At 45.8% G+C, this 20,911-nt stretch overlaps 2 protein-coding genes across 4 annotated transcripts in view; one reads left to right on the plus strand and one right to left on the minus strand.

The window, feature by feature from the left end:
- LOC141579950 (protein mono-ADP-ribosyltransferase PARP4-like) overlaps window positions 1–20,911 on the minus strand; it is a 96,134-nt gene that overhangs the window by 11,394 nt on the left and 63,829 nt on the right. For all 3 annotated transcript variants that reach the window (XM_074392504.1, XM_074392505.1, XM_074392506.1), the window contains 9 exons: window positions 19,601–19,668; window positions 18,497–18,684; window positions 15,060–15,159; window positions 12,684–12,854; window positions 12,373–12,453; window positions 9,042–9,122; window positions 7,659–7,754; window positions 6,922–7,044; window positions 1,858–2,907 (listed from right to left, as the gene is read on the minus strand). In XM_074392504.1, the coding sequence (XP_074248605.1) occupies window positions 1,858–2,907; window positions 6,922–7,044; window positions 7,659–7,754; window positions 9,042–9,122; window positions 12,373–12,453; window positions 12,684–12,854; window positions 15,060–15,159; window positions 18,497–18,684; window positions 19,601–19,668 (1,958 nt within the window). The remainder of the gene's footprint in view (window positions 1–1,857; window positions 2,908–6,921; window positions 7,045–7,658; window positions 7,755–9,041; window positions 9,123–12,372; window positions 12,454–12,683; window positions 12,855–15,059; window positions 15,160–18,496; window positions 18,685–19,600; window positions 19,669–20,911) is intronic.
- Window positions 15,545–15,862, plus strand: LOC141583169 (large ribosomal subunit protein eL36-like). Its single transcript, XM_074392507.1, has one exon. It carries the CDS (start codon window positions 15,545–15,547, stop codon window positions 15,860–15,862), a length of 318 nt encoding a protein of 105 aa, XP_074248608.1.

Here is a 20,911-nt window from a genome sequence, read left to right on the forward strand (position 1 = left end):
GAAATAAGATTGCCACACAAAATGTCACTGTATTTAATGTATACAACTTGATGTACAGATAAGTGTACACCCCTGAAACCATCACTCATCAATGCCATACACTTAGTCACCACTTCCAGAACTGTTCTTCTTCCCCTTTTGTTTTGTTTTATTCCATTGCATGGAAAGAGTGCTTAACATAAGACAGACCTCTTAGCAAATGTTTAAGTATACCATATCGGATTGTCAACCATAGGCCCTGTCTGATACAGTAGATCTCCAGCATGATTCCTTTTGTTTACCCTAACAATGTTCCCTGTAGTCTGAAATATGACAATCACAGTTTTTTCTAAGTATAAAATGGTTATATTAAACATTACTTTAAAAGTACCTTCCTTTAACCCCTGCCCCCATCCACCACATCATCTGCCTGCCCCATCCCACGCATAGGAGAGTGTGCTGAGCCTGAGCTTGGGGATATTAATCTCAAAGAAGACAGAATCCAGGTCTCAGGGAAACTAACATACGGAGCAGAAAGCAGGGTGCAGCCCCAGGCAAGTGCGCAGGCTGAAGGATCTATGGCAATAGTTTGACAAATGACAGCAGTGATAATATGTACCAACCTACAGAGAATTGGTACCCGTGCTCTCATATGTTTAGCCACTTCCTGTGGAGCACTATTATCACCCCCACATTGCAGGTGAGAACACGGAAGCACAGGAAGGTTAAGCAATTTGTCTAAAGTCACACAGCTACCAAGCAACAGAGCCAGGAGTGGCCACGGGATCCACTCTTGCCCATCTGCAGTATGCTCCTGGCAGGCTTTCACGTGCACTGTCTCAAGGAGGGAAGTTGGGCAGCTGTGATTATCCTGTTTAAACCTCAAACCCAGTCTCTGAAGTAGACACTATCATTATCCCCACTGTATGGATGAGGAAACTGAGGCTCACACAGGTTATCTGACTAGCCCCAAATCACGAGGTGGGCTGGGACTTAGACGTAGTTTTACGCTCTATCGGGGCTTTTCCATTTCACTAAATTACTTTACATCAAAACAAGTAATTGCAGATGGAAGATTGGGTCTTAGTCCCAGTGCAGGGGCCAAATTTACAGGAATGATAAGCTCTAACACAATATACATGTTGAGTAATATATATACTCCCATGATCCCATGTGAAAAGATTTAGGGTGTATGTACAAGGGCTCGTGCTCTACTTCACAAGGGGAAATTTATATGGATTACAATTCATTAGTGCTAGAATCTAGGAAATTAAGATCTCACCCCATCATCTGTTCAGGGATGTTCATTTTTTTTTTTTGAGACAGAGTTTCGCTCTTATTACCCAGGCTGGAGTGCAATGGCGCGATCTCGGCTCACCGCTACCTCCGCCTCCCGGGTTCAGGCAATTCTCCTGCCTCAGCCTCCTGAGTAGCTGGGATTACAGGCACGCGCCACCATGCCCAGCTGATTTTTTATATTTTTAGTAGAGACGGGGTTTCACCATGTTGACCGGCCGGGCGCGGTGGCTCACGCCTGTAATCCCAGTACTTTGGGAGGCCAAGGCGGGTGAATCACAGGGATGTTCATTTTCATGTGAGGAACAGTAACATTCACCAGCATGAGGCTCTGGTCTCATGTTGGTGAGGAAACACCAGCCAGCATCAAGCACACTGTTTTGTTCAGCCGTCTGTTTTGTTTTGTAGCAAGAGTTCATCAATGAAGGAAGCAGTACGATTTACACCCCAGGGCACAAGCCCCTCACTTCAGTACAGACGGACAAGAGACAGTTCCTTTTCAAGAGAACAGTGCTTTGAGTAGCACTGTTCTAAGCTATGAAGCCAGCAAACCACAGATCTAAGGAGAAGTAAGACACATACCTCTGTCTGTAGACTGAAGAGTTCTGTCCAAGGCCCAGCATCCAGCCAGCGTTGTGTGCACACTACTTCATCTTCCTCTATTCCTTCCAGCAAGCACGGGGTACTGTCAACCGTTGTGTCACCATGTAATTGTAAATAGCCACAATTTCTAGGTACTTCTGATAGCTCAACACTTTCTGTTTCCGAAGTCTGAGAAACGAAGTCAAGCCGTTGACTTCCTTCGGGACTGCCCACTGATTTCTCTTGAACAGAGAGATCTGCTGAGGACCGACGGCAAAGAGGCTCAAGTACGACTGGCAGCCCGACGTTGGTACTGAAAGAGGCTGGGGAAGGTTGAAAATGAAAAGGAGAGGAAGCAGAGGGCTGATAAGACCCAAAACCTTTGATGGGATCAGGGTCCGCGGGAAGACAGGAATGAAGCTGGGGAGAATGCAGCTTAGGGAAGGTGCCAGCGACAGGCCTGCTCATCGGGCGCCCGGGAGGTTTCGGTGGAGCAGACTGTGTGGAGAACAACGAGCCCCCAAAAGCAGAGCCACAGAGGGGTGGCAAAGGTGGGTTCTGAGGAGGCCCTATGGGACAAGACAGGAGCTGTGGGATGCGGGCAGCACCACGGCGAGGCACAGGGCCGTTTCTGAAGTCAGACGCGTCAAACTGTCTGGGAGGAGCAGCAAAACCCAAACTAGGTAACTGAGGAAATGAGGCGAGAGGCATGGAAGCAGGACTGGGAGAGCCGGCAGCCTGGAAAAAAGAGGAACCAGAGGCTGGAGCAGAAGAATCGAAAAGGCTGGAAGGAGACGTTTCCAGTGAGCCGACTTTCTTAAACAGTGGCTCGGTTGCTGCTGCTTTAAATGACTGTGTCCAACTTAAATCTAGTATCTTTTCCTCGTCTCCATGTTCCACATTTGATGTGAAACCCTCTGGTACAGCTAAGCCATCCTCTTCAAAATCTTCAGAAACTTGTGACTTAGATAACTTCATTTTTTTTTTAGACGAACGTTTTTTCCGTTTGCATGAAAATACGTCTTGCCCCTCTGAGGATGCTAAAAGAGGCTGCCCAGAGGAAAGAATTATTAATGTAAGAGGAGAACACAAAATAAAAAGAACAATCAAGCAAATATTCTTCCTGGCCCTTGACTGCCCACCCATCAGGCAATTGCTCATCCAGAATCAGGGCTCATCAGTGTGAACTGAGATGTTGAAAATAACACCAGTGCTGCGCACGCCGGCTCACACCTGTAATCCCAGCACTTTGGGAGGCTGAGGAGGAAGGATCGCTTGAGGCTAGGAGTTTGAGACCAGCTTGGGTGACATAGCGAGATTCCATCTCTACAAAAAAGAAAAAAATTAGCCAGGTATAGTGGCTTACGCCTGCCGCCCCAGCCACTTGGGAGGCTGAGGCAGCTCTGAATGCGGATTTGCACTGCTGCTCTCCAGCCTGGGCGAGAGAGCAATACTCTGTCTCAAAAAAAAGGAAAGAAAATAACACCACTGAGCCATTCAAAATCATTTCAGTACAAGCCTCTCTTTTCTAGATGTGAAAGCCGAGACCTGGAGAGAACATCAGCTATCAATACCTTGAAAGACCTTCTCTCTTAGTTTTAGAATTGTGGAATTTTGAACACCCCTCGTTTCACACATCAGGAAACTGAGGAGCAGAGAAGTGACTTGCCCGAGGTTCATGATGAGCAGTGTTAGCGTGTGTGAGTTAGGCCTGAAATAAGAGAGTCATTTGAAGTAAATTATTCCGTCTTTTATGCTGTTTTATGGCAATATTAAGAAAATGAAAAAATGGAAAAACATTCTCAAAAGCTTTGTTTTTATTTCTTTATTTTTTTTGAGACAGGGTCTTGCTCTGTTGCCTGAGGCTGGAGTGCAATGGCACAATCACAATCAGTACAGCCTCAAACTCCAGGGCTCAAGAGATCCTCTCACCTCAGCCTCCTCAGTAGCTGGGACTACAGGCATGTGCCACCATGCTCAGCTAATTTTTATTTTTATTTATTTATTTTTTTTAGAGATGGGGTTTCACCATATTGGTCAGGCTGGTCTCAAACTCCTGACCTCAGGTGATCTGCCTGCCTCAGCCTCCCAGAGAGCTAGGATTACAGACGTGAGCCATCGTGCCTGGCTCCAGCGGATTTTTAAATTATTCTTTTGTAGAGATGCGGTCTTGCTATGTTGACAGGCTGGTTTTGAACTCCTGGGCTCAAGTCTTCCTCTCAGCTCGGCCTCTCAGTGCTAGGATTACAGGCATGAGACACTCTTTCCATCCAAAAGCTTTAAAGTAATTAAATGAACATAGAATTATACCAGAAGATGAACCATATCTATGGAAAACCAATTTTGAGGGATGCTATATTACTATTATTGTCCCAATTTAAATGTCAACAGTGTTCCTTAAGAAGCTGCAAGGTAAATCAAATCCAGTTTTGCATGGATGACAAGTCCTTGATATCCCTGAGATCATTAGCCTGTAATTTTACCTATGAATAGTAACTATTGTAAAAAGGAGTAGTCCTTTCCCAGCTTAGTCAAATTTCAAGTAAACACTTGAATAATTAATACCATAGAAGATAGGAAAAGACACACTTAAAAATAATATTTAAAAACAATGCTTATCTGATTTAATTTTTATATGTATATATTTTATTGCTCTGTAGGTTCTGGGGTACATGTGCAGAACACGCAGGATTGTTCCGTAGGTACATCCGTGGCAATGTGGTTTGCTGCCTCCATCCCCGGCACCTGTACCTGGCCTTACTCCCCGTGTGATCCCTCCCCAACTCCCACCCCCACTGTCCCTCCATCTGGTTACATTTTTTAAAAATTAGAGAAGCAAACTGAAAAAGACCCATAGTGATGAACTAGACCTGTCAGATATTAAAGTCTCTTATAAAATTACAATAATTCTAGTAGATGAATCAATCGAACAGAGTAGATAAGTCCAGCCATAGCTCCTAAAACATGAGAATTACTAGATTAAAAAGGTGGCATTTCCAGTTGATAGGAGAAAAAGTAGTAGCCATCTGGAAAAGAATAAAGTCGGTTCCATATCTCTTATCCTATGCCAAATTTCAATCAGGTGAAAAATTAAATGTAAACATAAAAACATAAAACTATTTAAAGAAATAAAGGGAAAATACAAAAATTAGCTGGATGTGGTGGCACGCACCTGTAATCTCAGCTACTTGGAAGATGAGGCCAGAGAATTGCTTGAACCCAGGAGGCGGAGGTTGCAGTGGGCCGAGATCGTGCCATTACACTCTAGCTTGGCAACAGAGCGAGACTCCGTCTCAAAAAAAAAAAAAAAACAAGTCTCCCTCCAAACCCAAGCCCACTTGTCAGCTTTCTGACCCATCTGTTTGGGAAACAGCGCCCATTTCAGACACCTTGGCTAATAATAACTACAGCTAATATTTGTTGAATGTCTGTCACGAGCTAGACACGTTCTAACGGTCTTAGAACGTTTCACAACCGCCTAAGGCTGATTTTATTGCTCTCCCACTAGAGCATTCATTAGGACTGGAGCCCTGGGAAGGTCAAGTCCCACAGAGCTAAGTGTGGGCTGGGGTTCAGACCTGAGCACTAGGCCACAGCACCTGTGATCTTAACCACTCTATTTTACTGGCTTCAATGATCTACCTTTTGTGATCTTTGCCAACCTGACAGAGTTAAAAAATAAAAAGGAATCTCATGGCAGTTTACATTTTAACTTCTTTTAGCAACAAGGTGGCACATCTTTCATATATGATTTCCTTATTTATGATCAAATGCTCACTCTGTCGCCCAGGCTGGAGGGTAGTGGTGCCATTTTGGCTCACTGCAACCTCTGCCTCCTGGGTTCGAGCATCCTCCCACCTTAGCCTCCTGAGTAGCTGGGATTACAGGCACGCTCCATCACATCCAGTTAATTTTTGTACTCTTTGTAGGGACGGAGTTTCACCATGTTGCCCAGGCTGGTTTTGAACTTCTGGCTCAAGCTACTGCTGTCTCGGCCTCCCAAAGTGCTGGGATTATAGGCGTGAGCCACTGCGCCTGGTCTAAAAAACTTATTGTAGAGATGAGGTCTCGCTTTGTTGCCCAGGCTGGTCTCAAAGTCCTGGGCTGAAGTGATTTTCCCACCTCAGCCTCCCAAAGCGCTGGGATTACAGGCATGAACCACAGTGCCCGAGCAGATTTTAAATTCTTCAATTTTGGAAATTTTAGTTTTTTAGCCTAGAGACCTAAGAGTGTCGTAGCACTACTTTGTCCCTTTGCTCTTGAATTTTTCTTCCAATGTTTATTTAAGCCTCGTCTTCCCTTTCCCTTTCCTTTCCCGTTTCCCTTTCCTTCTTTCCTGTCTCCCTCCCTCCCTCCCTCCCTCCCTCCCTCCCACTTCTCTCTCCCCCTCTCTCTCTTCCCTCACCATCTTGGCTCACTGCAACCTCCACCTCCCAGGTTCAAGCAATTCTCCTGCCTCAGTCTCCCGAGGAGCTGAGATTACAGGCATGCACCACCGTACCCAGCTAGTTTTTTATTTTTAGTAGAGATGGGGTTTCTCCATGTTGGTTTCAAACTCCTGACCTCAGGCGACCCGCCCACCTCAGAATCCCATAGTGCTTGGATTACAGGTGTGAGCCACCGCGCCTGGCTTAAGCCACATTTTTCCATTTCTATTGCGTTTCTGGTTCCAAGGGCCACAGTATAAAGCACTATAACTTTAGGAAATATTGGTGGTGAATTTAGATGATTAGATAGGACTTTTATTGATAATTTCATGACAAACCTATCATACTATCTAAATGACTTCAGCTTCCTGGATGACAATCTATTTGCCCATAACAGAAGCACAGCCACAGGTGCTCTCTTTTTGTATCACACAGCTCCACTCACACATTGTGAAGTTTCTGTAATGCAACATGATGTGATTCAGCATTTTATAAATGTGTGAATATTTTCCCTCATCAGGGATACGTCAATCTCTTTATACACAGGTAGTAAGAGAACTATTTTAGCAAAGGGTTCCCTTCATGTTCATGAAAAAACAAAAGGACAATATCAACTTATTTGGTCATCAGCATTTACCTGGTCCAGGACAGTTTCTTGGGGTTCCCCCTGCCAGCTCATGTAGGGCAGGAAGTCTACATCTTCTTTGGCAATAAGTTCAGAAACTTTTGGAATATCAGAAAAAGGCGACTTCTTCTCATCCTATATCGAATCACAAAGAGATGAAATCAAACAGACGTGATCCAATTAAATGATGGTTACACATTCTAAAGCCTGTGGGTGTGTCGGTTTGGGGTATGCTGCTGTGTGGGACTGGAGCGTGTGCCCTGGGCCACAAGTGGGAGGGGAGGCAGGAGGTGGGTGGCTTTGCTCTTCATGGAGCGTTCGCAGGTGCTGGTCACCGTGCTGGGCATGTTGCAGGAATTGTCCCCTTAAACTTGTGAAGCGGGAAGAGGCTCTTAGAGAGCCCAGGCCTTTTCTATATTTTGAGAGTCTCGGATGAATAACAGACAAGAAATGCCAAAACTGAACAAAATCATAGTATATCTGAAAAATACACATTAGCTAAGTAGTAACGATAATTATAACATTAAAAATGATAAATACTCAACTCATTTAGAAAGATCACTGGAAGTCCTAACACCGAGGCCCCTCATGAATTGGGACTCATGGGGCCGACTGGCCTGTCTGCAACTCATGATTCACAGGCCCAGGGCATGGGTATCGTCATTAACCATGACAGCAAAGGTGACTTCCTTAACGTGGAAATACAAATAAATAAAATAATTTAACCTCGAATTAACAATGATACATACCCTTTTCTCAACTGCCACAAAGCTTGTAAACTGTGTTATGAGAGAGTTTTCTTTACTGAGTTTAATAATCAGAGATTTCAAGGTGTGTTTCTTCATCTAGGATAGAATAAAACAAAAGTCATATCCTGTTTTATTTATTTCTATTTAGCTATGTCAGCAAGTCATTTTAAGATTCGTATTTCAGACTAAATATTGTATCGCAGGCCCCGTCCAAATAGGTGACTCAATGTTCCCTTTCAAATGGGATCGACTGAGCCGGGCGCGGTGGCTCAAGCCTGTAATCCCAGCACTTTGGGAGGCCAAGGCGGGTGGATCACGAGGTCAAGAGATCGAGACCATCCCGGTCAACATGGTGAAACCCCATCTCTACTAAAAATACAAAACATTAGCTGGGCATGGTGGCGCGTGCCTGTAATCCCAGCTACTCCGTAGGCTGAGGCAGGAGAATTGCCCGAACCCAGGAGGCAGAGGTTGCGGTGAGCCGAGATCACGCCATTGCACTCCAGCCTGGGTAACAAGAGCGAAACTCCATCTCAAAAAAAAAAAAAAAAAAAAAATGGGATCGACTGACTTAGTCATAGAAAATGTCACTCTCCATTATTCAGCTCCCAGTAGTTCAGAGAGCGCTCATGTGCACTGGACTTCCTCATTCTTTCACAGCCTGTGGCTCCCAATTTAAAGCTGAGGAACTGGAAAGACAGAATGACTTGTTCAGGATAAAAGGGCCTGAAAACAGCACACAGAGGCGGCCAATCCATGGCATCTGAGGAGAATAGGGAGATCGCCAGGTGACCATCTGTCACCAGAACTGACTGCGGGGGTCTCCAGGGCCTGCTGTCCTGTCACGCTGGCAACTTCTTGTGGCATCGAGGACTAATGCTCACAGCTGTTGAAGATCTCATCCCTAAGAGACCAGCTGGGCAGTCCTGGTGGCCTGGCTGAGTGGCCCCTCTGCTGAAGCCCTGGTCCGCACAGCATGGGGGGAGTCAGGTGGGCTTTGGCAGGTCACTCAGCCTTTTGTACCCAGGCCTCTGCTTAGTAAGATGGGAATACTAACACTACCACGTGCAAGATCTGAGATGATATCTACTACGGGCACTCAGTGAGTGTTCTCTGAGCTCTCCTCAGGCTTCTTTCTGATTAGTCAAAAAAACACGGAACTTTTCAGAAACCACTGACATCCACTCTTTTGTTAATTCATTCAACAAACATTTACCGCACACCCCACATCCCAGGCACAGTGTCACAGATACAGTGATGAATGCCCTGACACCACAGTTTCCTTCTCCATGCAGCTGACCTCACTTTCCATTTCCACAGATACATCAATGTAAGAATGCTCAAGAACAATGTCTAATAGATTTTACAGTGAAAAGAACAAACCTCATGACTGGTTTCATTTTCGTGAAGAATGCCATCTTCATAATCTCTGATTAGAGCTCGGGCTGCCAGCTTGTGGATCATCTGTGTTTAAGCAGTAAAGAAAAAAAAAGATTCTTATGGCTTCTAATAAAAGACTTGCAAAGAACATCATTTTCAAAATCGAGGTATAATCTGCATATAGTAAAATACACTCCTTTTAAGTGTCCAGTTCAATGAGTCTTAATGGATGCATATGATTATGTGACCACTGTCGAAGTGAAGACACAAAACATTCACTTTTCCCTGAAAAGTTCCTGTGTACCCCTATGCAGTCTCCCCCAGCTCTGGCAGCTTCTTATCTATTTTCTGTCCCTAGAGTTTTGCTTTTTCTATAAAAGGCCATTTTGCTGATACAATTTATTTAAAAAATTCACAATTTTTTTTCTACCATAGGAAGAGCCACCTTGGTGCTGGGATGCCCATCCATGAACATGGTCTACACTCTGCAGGGTGAGGACTGCACGGTGTGCACCACCAGGTGCTTCCTCTCCAACAACTAAGAGATGGAACTTTCAGTAATTTCAACTTTTGTAATTTTGTCATTGATAAGGCTGCTTCTCACAGAGGAAGCACAACTTTCTGTGACTTATGGAAAATGGCCTCTTCCCAGGTGAAATATTTTTACCTTCTTTCCCTCTAGATCTAATTTTAAAAAATACACTTCTAATTTATTCTCCCTTATCATTACCCACAAAGATCTCATTTTTAAAGCAATACAGAGCTAAAGTTCTATATGTAAGTCACTGGCAACTAATAAGTCAATGATATTGATTTAGTGCTGAAAAGTAAGCTATATATTTTTGAGACAAAAACCAGCAATGTCTGGGAAATGATATATCTGGTTATACTAATACTCTTCTGAATTAAAAAAAAAAAAAAAAAAAAAAACCAAAAAACAACTACATAATAGCATATATAGGCCAGGAACTTTCAAGGCTAGACTACAATGGATTCAGTATTAGTGCAAATACTGCAAACTTCTTGGTAATAATTTATGATATTGTGATATGCAGAAAGCTAAAGTAGGCAACCCCAAAAGATTTTTTTTTGGCATATTTTAAGATGGCTATTCGGAGGGACAGCAGACACAGGAATAGGTCTGAAAAGCAGTCCTTTTGTGGGGAATATCTGCATCTGCAGAGGAATCCTGTGCCAGCGAAGTAAACAGCAGATGCAAACAGGCTCTCTCTGAGACCTCCTCATTTGCCTTACCCCGATCTAGGAAAGATGAACTCCCAGGAAGAAGAGACTAAAGTCTGATACTCTAAAGTGATGATAGAGAAACAGTTAGCAGAGGTGCTTCTGTTCTCTCTGAGTGCTGCTGCCTGCCAGACGTCCTCTGCATCACAAGAAAGCCTTGGCTCACCATGCGTCTCCTCCCCTCACCCTCCCACAACCTGTCCCCATCTCCCCACAGGAGGCCCATGCCCCTACCCACTTCTGTACAGTATAAAACTTCACTCATCTGGCCCTTCTTTGAGTCTCATGTGGCTCCTCCACATAAAACAAAATGTGCGTATCTTTTCCCCTGTTGGATTATTTTATAGACCAAACGTAAGTTTCAACTCCTCTACGGACCTAAGATATACGTATATTTGTTATTCCTAACAAGATCCTTCAACCACACCTGAGTTTATGTTAATTAGGTGGCTTTTAGAAAGTCCCTAGGATGAGGATTGGTTGCTGGGGAACCAACCACATGATGAGAGGGCTGGAACTTTTAGCCCCACACCCCAGCCTCCAGAGAGGGCAGAGTTAATCACCAACGGCCAATGATTTAATCAACTGGGGCTTTGTAATGAAACCTGCATTAAAAACCCCACCTAAAGCGGTTCAGGGGGTTTCTGGGTTGGCATTCATGTGCCAGGAAGGTGGTGCACCCCAACTCTATGTTAGACAGAAGCTCCTGTGCTTGGGACAATTCTGGACCTCACCCTATGTACCTCTTCCTCTGGCTGTTCATTCATATCCTTTATAATCTTTGGAATAAGTCAGTCATACTAAATAAACTTTTCCTGAGTTTTCTGAGCTGTTACAGCAAATTACTGAACCTGAAAAAGGGTTGTGGGAACGCGGATTTGGAGCTGATCAGAAGTGGGGGTAACCTGGGGAACCACTACTTGCTACTGATGTCCAGAGTTGGGGCCAGGCTTGTGGGGCTGAGCCCCTTACCCTGTGAGGTCTGTGCCAACCTCAGGCAGCTAGTGTCAGAACTGAATTAAATAGTAGGACATGCAACTGACGGCAGTGAATTGGCTGGGAAAAAACACTTATCGAAGAACCAGAAATGGTGTGACTATGGAAAACCAGGAGTTTTTTTCTTTCATAATTCATTTGCTTTTAATAAAAAAATGGAAAAACCCCACATCCTCAATATATGATATCATCTACTCTTAGTTCAGTACTGTGATAACTAATACTTGTTTTTTTTTTTTTTTTTTTTTTTGAGACGGAGTTTTTGCTCTTGTTACCCAGGCTGGAGTGCAATGGCGCGATCTCGGCTCACCGCAACCTCCGCCTCCTGGGTTCAGGCAATTCTCCTGCCTCAGCCTCCTGAGTAGCTGGGGTTACAGGCACGCGCCACCATGCCCAGCTAATGTTTTGTATTTTTAGTAGAGACGGGGTTTCACCATGTTGACCAGGATGGTCTCGATCTCTCGACCTCGTGATCCACCCGCCTCGGCCTCCCAAAGTGCTGGGATTACAGGCTTGAGCCACCGCGCCCAGCCGATAACTAATACTTCTAAATAGTGTCGATAGACCACTGGCATTTAACTTTTGTTGAGGTATGAACATCTTTGAGAACCTCTCTAGAAACATCTCCATGCATCAATACCATATTTAATTGCAGTTATCCCACCTACTGATGCCCATATAGACCTGCCTAGCTCCAACCACCCCAGATGGAAAAGTGCTGAGTTAGAAACTGAAGGAAAGTCTACTCATTTATACAGATATGCCAACTCTGTATCGTGTAATGAAATTTCAGCACAGGAAAACAATGAGGTACAGACAGCAGGGGCGTCCAATCTTCTGGCTTCCCTGGGCCACAATGAAAGAAGAACTGTCTCAGGTGACAAAACATACGCTAACACGATAGCCGATGAGCTAAAAAAAAAAGTTGCAGACACATCTTATAATGTTTTAAGAAAGTTTACGAATTTGTGTTGGGCTGCATTCAAAGCTGCCCTGGGCCACGGGCTGGACAAGCTTGAAATAGAGCATTATATATGGAAATGTAAAACAGTAACTTTCAAACAATGGGTCAGTTAGTTTAGGTTTGGAAGCTTACAGTTCCAGTTGTCTTCTGAAGCTCAGTAGTTGACACCATTGTACTAAATTCTTTCTCTTGAATGAATGCACACAGGGTTGCCTGAAACGGGAAAAAAAATAAATTCTTCACTAGGCTTTCCACTCTGCAGTTTCTTGGTTTAACAGAAACTCTTTTGGTGATTTTCTCTCCCCACAAAGCCCTGGCTAACTACCAGCTATGTTCCCAGAAGAAAACCTGCTGGTGAGAAGGTGAGGGAAGAAAAGAAAAAAAAAGAAATCAGCAAAATATATTGGTCTGCCCGTAGAATGACCAACTCTGCACCTTCTTACCTGTGTGCAGTGTGGAATGAATCCATAGACAAGGAGTCGATCATTGCGAAACAAGGACGGCACCTGGGCTGGGGCCTGCAGGGCCTCGGGAGCATCTGGATCGAGTTGCTGCCATTTGACTGAGACAGAGTGGCAACCAGGAGAGCACAGCCTGGTCATTTGGTCTTCTATCTATTTAGAAAAGAGGAGTTACTTCTCTTTCAATGGTCCATCCAGAAAATAGTTACTTCACATTTAAAATAAAGCATACATTCTATCCTTTGGGAATTTTATTAAATCTTTGGTATTTTTTCTCCTTCCTGCTACAAGGTACTTTTCCAAAAAGATTTTAAACAGAATTTATTTATTTGTTTGTTTTACTTTGAGACGAAGTCTGGCGCTGTTGCCTAGGCTGGAGTGCAGGAGTGCGGTCTCGGCTCACTCCTATTCCCGCCTCCCAGGTTCAACTGATTTTCTTGCCTCAGCCTCCCAAGTAGCCGAGACTACAGGCATGTGCCACCACATCTGGCTAATTTTTGCATTTTTAGTAGAGATGGGGTTTCACCGTGTTGCCCAGGTTGGTCTTGAACCCCTGACCTTAGGTGATCCACCTGCCTCAGCCTCCCAGAGTGCTAGGGTTACAGATGTGAGCCACCACGCCCAGGTAGAATTTTAACTAATAGTATGATCACATCCTTCCCATTTACAAAGCATCCTGAAATTATTCCATTTGCTAATTACTAATATGCAACTTTGGCAGGAGTAGATTCCAGTACTTGAATAGACATTTCTCCAAAGAAGATACACAAAAGCCATGAAAAGTGTGCGTGAAAAGATGCTTGATGTCACGAGTCATTAGGGAAGTGCAAATCAGAACCACAATGATCCCATTTCACACGCAGTGGGATGGCTGTTATTAAAAGACAGGTAGGTGGTGGCTGGGCAGAATGGCTTATGCCTGTAATCCCAGCACTTTGGGAGTTCAAGGTAGGTGGATTGCTTGAGCTTGGGATTCAAAACCAGTCTGGGTAACATGGCGAAACCCTGTCTCTACAAAAAATACAAAAAATTAGCCCGGTGTGGTGGTGTGGGCCTGTAGTCCTACCTACTTGGGGGGCTGAGGCAGGAGGATGGCTTGAGACCAGGATGCCAGGGCTGCAGTGAGCCAAGTGTGCATGGGTGACAAAGTGATACCCTGTCTTAAAAAAAAAACCAACAACCAACCAACAAACGAAAAACAAGAAGCAAAAAAAGTGGTGGCGTAGGTCTGTAGTCCCAGCTACTCTGGAGGCTGAGGTGGGAGGATCACTTGAGCTCAGGAAGTTGAGGTCGTGGTGAGCTATGATTGCACTACCGCACTCCCACCTAGATGACCACTCGACACGGTGTCTCAAAAACAAAACCAAACAAAACCAAAGAAAAGCTGATTGATTTCAGTCAATGTGGGAAAAAAAAAAAGGGATGATGAGTGTTGATGAGGATGTGGAAAAACTGCAGTCCTGGTGCACTGGCGGTGAGGATGTAAAATGATACAGCTGCTATGGAAGACTGCATGGCGATCCCCCAAAAAACTAGACATAGAACGACCACAGAATCCAGCAATCCCGTGCTGCGCGTATATCCAGATTTGAAAGCAGACGCAAACAGACCCTCGTATACTAATGCTCATAGCAGCATTCTTCACAAAAGCCAAAGGCTAGAAACAACCTAAATGTCTATAAACAGATGAATGGATATGCAAAATGCGGTCTCTCCATACAATGGAGTATTATTCAGCTTTAAAAAGAAGGGAAATTCTGACACATGCTGCAACAGACATGGATGTTAAAAACATGCTCAGTGAAATAAGCCAGATGTAAGAGGACAATGTCTGATGACTTCGCTTATATGAGATACTCAGAATCGGCAAAGTCATAGAGATGGAAAGTAGAGTCGTGGTTAGCTGCGGCTGGGCACAGGAGGGAATGCGGAGTTACGGTTTAATGGGTACATATTTTCTGTTCGGGATGATGAAACAGTGAAGATGGTGATGGTTGCACAGCATTGTAAATGCAGCTAATAGCACTAAGTTGTACACTTAAAAATGGTTAAAATGCTAAATTTTATCATAGTCAAGAAAATTAATTTCAGCAAAACATATTTAATAATTCACTTTAAAAAATTCAGTCCATGATTTTTCAGGCAGAAATCAAACTGTGAGCTGGGAGAATGGCCTGATTCAGAACTCCCGTGTTCCTGCTGGTGCAGTTCTGAGGCAGGGCTCACACCGGCGGCAGCCCGTGCCTCTTCGTGGCTTCCATCTCATTCGAGGAAACACAGATGTTCCTATCGCTTAGCCTTGGAAGGATGTGAGATTTCCACACGTAAATACAAAACCAGAGGTTTAAAAAAACATACCTGTTTTCTCCAACTATGCTTGGATTTTGCATTAAAATATTCAAATACTCCGGCACCATACTGGGACAAAATCCTTAAGATGTGACGATTTGCTGTAGAACTGATCACATTTCACGTTTTAGTTTTCAAGACATTGGAGAAATATTCTTGAAGTACACGTTAACAGCGTTGAGAAAGCTCACAACTCAAGAGGAGAGACGTTACATGGAAGAATGTACTCTCGTGTAGCTGAGGTTAAACAGAGAAGATGGTAACCGGAGAAAACATCTGAAAGTTTGGCTAATTTGAGCTCTCATATATCAGAGCACTGAGTTATCCTTCAAACAGAAAAAGGTTGAAATTCTTGACTTTCAATTTACTGAAGGAGGGAATAGATGACTCTAAAAACAACCCTACAAGGTATCAGAATGCTGAGAAAGATATCAACTTAATTTCAATAAATAGCAACATGCTTCCGACACGGTCGCCATTGGAGAGTAGCAGCCATGGCTCTTCGGTGTCCTATGGCTGTGGGCCTCAACATGGGCCACAAGGTAACCAAGAAGGTGAGCAAGCCCAGGCACAGCCACCGCTGCAGGTATCTGACCAAACACACCAAGTTCGTGTGGGACACGGTGCGGGAGGTGTGTGGCTTTGCCCTGTATGAGTGGCGTGCCATGGAGTTGCTGAAGGTCTCCAAGGACAAACGGGCCCTCGAGTTCATCAAGAAAAGGGTGGGGACACACATCTGGGCCAAGAGGAAGCGGGAGGAGCTGAGCCATGTCCTGGCCGCCATGAGGAAAGCTGCTGCCGAGAAAGACTGAGCTCCCTCCCCTGCTGTCTCCCTGAAATAAAAAACAGCTGTACCCACCCCCTCAGAATACATAACAACATTACCTGAATCTGACCCCAAAGGCCTAATGCTAGCAAAGAGTGAATAAAGATTACCTCTTTTTTTTTTTTTTTTTTTTTTTGAGGCGGAGTTTCGCTCTCATTACCCAGGCTGCAGGCTGGAGTGCAATGGCGCGATCTCGGCTCACCGCAACCTCCGCCTCCTGGGTTCAGGCAATTCTCCTGCCTCAGCCTCCTGAGTAGCTGGGATTACAGGCACACGCCACCATGCCCAGCTGATTTTTTGTATTTTTAGTAGAGACGGGGTTTCACCATGTCGACCAGGATGGTCTCGAACTCTCGACCTCGTGATCCACCCGCCTCGGCCTCCCAAAGTGCTGGGATTACAGGCTTGAGCCACCGCGCCCGGCAAGATTACCTCTTAAAATCTGAGACACATCAACACAGCAAAAGGCATAAAGGAGCAATTCTCACTATAGCAAAGAGCATCTCTGACATTTAAATGACAAGTGCCCTGTTACTTTTCTCTCTACAATAATCCTACGACTATCGACTCCTTGCTTAGAGGTGTGCCTCCTGAAATGCTAAAGAAAAGATCAATTACTTTTCAGAAAAAGAACTTACGAAAGTAATTTCCAAGACGTTTTTCAACCCATTGATAAAGACTGGACTTGTCTTTATCCTCCATATTAATTGGTAATGATCATGACACTGACTAGAAGATCCTTAACATGGGTTACTGGTAGTTACAGCTTCTGTCTGTTAGCGAGGCAGGCTGGAATCTTCCTGTGCTCCCCTGTGTGGCTCTCAGAGGACGAGCACTCATGCCAGGGAGGAGGTTGGATGGTCTCTACCCTTGGGAAGCTCACTTTACTAGAGTTTGTAATGGCAAAGACATGCGTGGAAGATGCGACGCAGAAGCACTTAGAAAGATCCCCAAAACTCAATGGAAAAGCAGAACGGATCCCAGCCCCTCCAGGCATGGGCAGCGCTAACCAGCACAGTCTCCTCTGGGAGCAGGCTCCTCCACTACACACCCAGACTCCCCATTGGGTGCCTTACAATTTTTCTAATGAAAAAAAAAATTTTTTTTTAAAGATGGGTCTTGCTCAGTCACTCAGGCTGGAGTGCAATGGCCCAACCATGGCTCACTGCAGCCTTGACCTCCTGGGCTGAAGCAATCTTCCTGCTTTGGGCTCCCAGAGTGCCGGGACCACAGGTGTGAGTCACTGCCCCTGACCTGATCACACTCCCTTGATTGCCTCCCCGGCACATGGGAAAATCCCACCTCCCGGCCCCAGAGTCGGGGCCTGATGTTCGTCTCGGGATAGACCCTCATTGAGGAAGGTATGAATTAGGTGCCAGCGCTTCTGCTCTGTGGTGTCTGAGCCCTGACCTGGGAGCAGGGGGCAAGGAGGGGCTGCTGAGACCAGGAGACGGTGCACGGGCTGCCCTGAGTGCAGCTTTGAGCTCAACAGGTGAAGTTCCATCAGGAACAACTCCTAGTGGAGCTGCTCAGGCTGATATATTTCCTGTTGGCCTGTGATGCTGGGCTAGGCCTTAGATTACAGGGAACAGAGCCATGAGCTGTGACCGTGGAGGACAGAAGATAGCCCTTGAGGCAGGCAGGGCAAGCTTGGGTAGGGCAGCTAGGGGTGGAGGGGGCCACAGGGGGCACTGTGGGCCATGGAGGGGCATTGGGGCCACAGAGGGGCATTCGGGGTGCTGGCTCCTGGAGCTCAGGGTGAGTCCAGGTCAAGGTTCGGGGCAAGGACAGCATAGGGGCCCCATTCTGTCCCACGAAGAAGCTAAGGATCTGCTCCATACACTGCCTCAGAAGAGAGATACCTGGTGACCATTGGCTCAGCTGGTGGCCACATGCAGGAGTCCACAGAGGCAGGCAGGATGGGCAAGTTCTGTGCCCATGCAGACACCAAGTGGCCCCTCTGTTTTCCTTACACATATGCCACATACCTTAGTGCAATCCAAAAGAGCTAAGTTTTACTGGGGAGGGGGCGGTTTCAACAATCTATGGGTGTTAGCTTCCCATGGAAAGCTTCTATGCACACCACAGGGTTTGCAAATGCAAATGCTCATAATGACCAGAAGTGAGATGCCAAGCAGCAAAGCAGCCGGGTGGGGTCTGCCTGGAGGCCACGTGCCCCAGCTCGAGTCCAGCACAGCCCGTGAGGAGGTATGCCCAGGCTGCTCAGGACAAGCTGGAGATTCGGATTCTTATGCTAAATAATAACATCTAACATTGCTTTGGTGCTAATTGGGTCAGTTCTGTTCTGCGTGCTTTCTATACGTGAGCTCATTTAATCCTGAGCAACCCCAAGACGTAGGTACTGTCATTATAGTCTTGATTTTATGAGAGGTTAAGAACTTGCTCAAGGTCACAGCTGATGAGTGGCCAACCCAGGTTCTGAGACTCAGGCAGACTGGCCGGGAGCCCGGGGCCCCATCCCTCTGTGCTGTAAGGCTTCTGTCTTCTAGTTTCAACTTCCAAGCTTGCAAAAGTCCCATGCAGGCCAACGAGCAGGCCTCCTCACAGGCTGCCTTTCCCACCCGCGGCTGGGCTGCGTGAGTGGCTCTCTGAGACTCACCCGATACCGCAGGCAAACAACCTGGTGTGGGGGCGGCTCCTCTTCACAAGCTGCAGTGTCAGCCTCTCGTCCTGGAGGTGCCCATCAGACACTAGGAGGATGCTCCGGGACCCTCGAGCAGGGTACAGTAAGCTAAGATATCGGAGAGTTTTCCAGAAGTCTGTATTCCCCATGGTAGGTGTGGCAGACTGGAGGAAATGAAGTGAAAGATTACGTTCTCCTTGTTGGATACGGTCACCATTTGCAGTCACCAGTGACACATCTAAGGACAGTGTAGAGATACAGTGACATGGAAAATATCTTATTTCCCTAATTATACATTTGTGAAACAACTAAACTTACGTCCTTTTAGTTTGTTTCATGTCACACAGTGACTGTAATAGAACTGTAATATTATCACCTCATGCTTGGTCAGTCTCATCTGGTCAGTCTCGGCTTGCTCCATTTTATTATTATTATTCTTTCTTTCTTTCTTTTTAAAATTCGAGATGGAGTCTTGCTCTGTTGCCCAGGCTGGAGTGCAGTGGAGCAATCTTGGCCCACTGCAACGTCCACCTGCTGGGTTCAAGCGATTCTCCTGCCTCGGCCTCCCTAGTAGCTAGGATTACAGGTGTCCACCACCACGACTAGCTAATTTTTTGTATTTTTAGTAGATATGGGGTTTCACCATGTTGGCCAGGCTGGTCTTGAACTCCTGACCTCAGGTGATCTACCCACCTTGGCCTCCCAAAGTGCTGGGATTAGAGGCGTGAGCCACTGTACCTGGCATTTCCTTCTTTCTTAGCCTCCAGCCTTTTAGATGAAGCTGGCTGCATTTTAAGAAGAAAAAAAACAAGGGACAGAAGAGAACTTCTCGAAGCTGTTAATGCTAGTTGTATTAGGGTGGTGGGACATGGGAGATTTTTTTCTTTCTATTCTTTTTAATTTCCAATTCTTCCTTAATGAGTGTATATCATTTTAATTAATGAAATAAGAGCCCACCAACATACAGAAATGAAGCAATAAAGGTGATCTGATAGTGGCTTGAGGGGCCTAAGCCCTGGAGATCCCCCCAAAGCACGGTAGGGAAAGACTCAAGAGATACAGGAAGCCTCTTGCACTCACCATGATGAACTCTGTTGCCGCAGTCTTGCTTGTGATATGCTTAGGATACGAAAATAACTCCTTGGAACCTGTGTAATAAGATCAGCATGAGGTGCTGCCTCCACACATTTACTTGCTTGACACGAACAATAATGTGACTTCATACCACCACAGCTGTCATAAAGGATGTTATATATTTATGTGTGTACCTTCCTTTTTAGAAAATTGTTTGATAATTTTTTTTTTGGAGACATTGTTGCCCAGGCTGGAGCGCAATGGCACGATCTTGGCGCACCGCAACCTCCACCTACTGGGTTCAAGCGATTCTCCTGCCTCAGTCTCCCGAGGAGCTGGAATTACAGGCACGCGCCACCATGCCTGGCTAATTTTGTATTTTTAGTAGAGACGGGCTTTCTCCATATTGGTCAAGCTGGTCTTGAAATCCTGACCTCAGATGATCCGTCCACCTCAGCCTCCCAAAGTGCTGGGATTACAGGTGTGAGCCACCACACCCGGCCTGATAATTTTAACATACAAAAATTTCACCCCAGCCTGGGCATGGTGGCTCACGCCTGTAATCCCAGCACTTTGAGAGGCTGATGTACGAGGATCGCCTGAGGTCGGGAGTTGAGACCGGCCTGGTCAACATGGTGAAAGCCCATCTCTGCTAGAAATATAAAAATTAGCCAGGCGTGGTGGTGGGCACCTGTAATCCCAGCTACTGGGGAGGCAGAGATTGCAGTGAGTTGATATCATGCTACCGCACTCCAGCCTGGGCAACAAAGCGAGACTCTGTCTCCAAAAAAAAAAAAATCTCACCACACTATTCTTCTAAATAATAAATTGTTGCGCATCCACACTGTGGTGCTTTGCTACGCGGAATGTTGAGTCGAATTCCATGTGTACACGCAGATTGCTTGTGCCAAGAAAGGTGCAGGGCACTGTGAGGGCCTGGGCAGCTCCGCCCCTGGAAGGCCAGAGTCTCTGCTCAAGCCCTGTGCAGTCCCCATGCTTATCCAACCTCCGCCCCAGCAGCAGCAGACCTTAGCTCTGGGAAAAGGGGCCGGGCCTTCGGCTGGATGGCACAGAGGATGAGAATCAGCAGGACAGGACTGTCCCCTCACTCCACTCTGTGTACCCCTCTTTTCTGAGGTGCTGCCTCTGGTGGCTGAGAGGTCCCTGGACCCCACGTGGAGGGTGGCATTACCTCCCTTCTAGTAGTGCTGGCCAGATGCTTCCTGAGACCATTCCTTATAGATTTCCTATGACTGTGCTGATGGCAAATGTTTTGTCTTTAGACTTGGGACCTCCTCCTCAACAGACCAAGGGTTC

Source organism: Saimiri boliviensis, assembly GCF_048565385.1.
Source record: "Saimiri boliviensis isolate mSaiBol1 chromosome 16 unlocalized genomic scaffold, mSaiBol1.pri SUPER_16_unloc_1, whole genome shotgun sequence".
Taxonomy (NCBI): domain Eukaryota; kingdom Metazoa; phylum Chordata; class Mammalia; order Primates; family Cebidae; genus Saimiri; species Saimiri boliviensis.

What these genes read in the sequence shown, in the direction of transcription:
- LOC141583169 (XM_074392507.1), top strand. Translation starts at nt 15,545, where the DNA reads ATGGCTCTTCGGTGTCCTATGGCTGTGGGCCTCAACATGGGCCACAAG.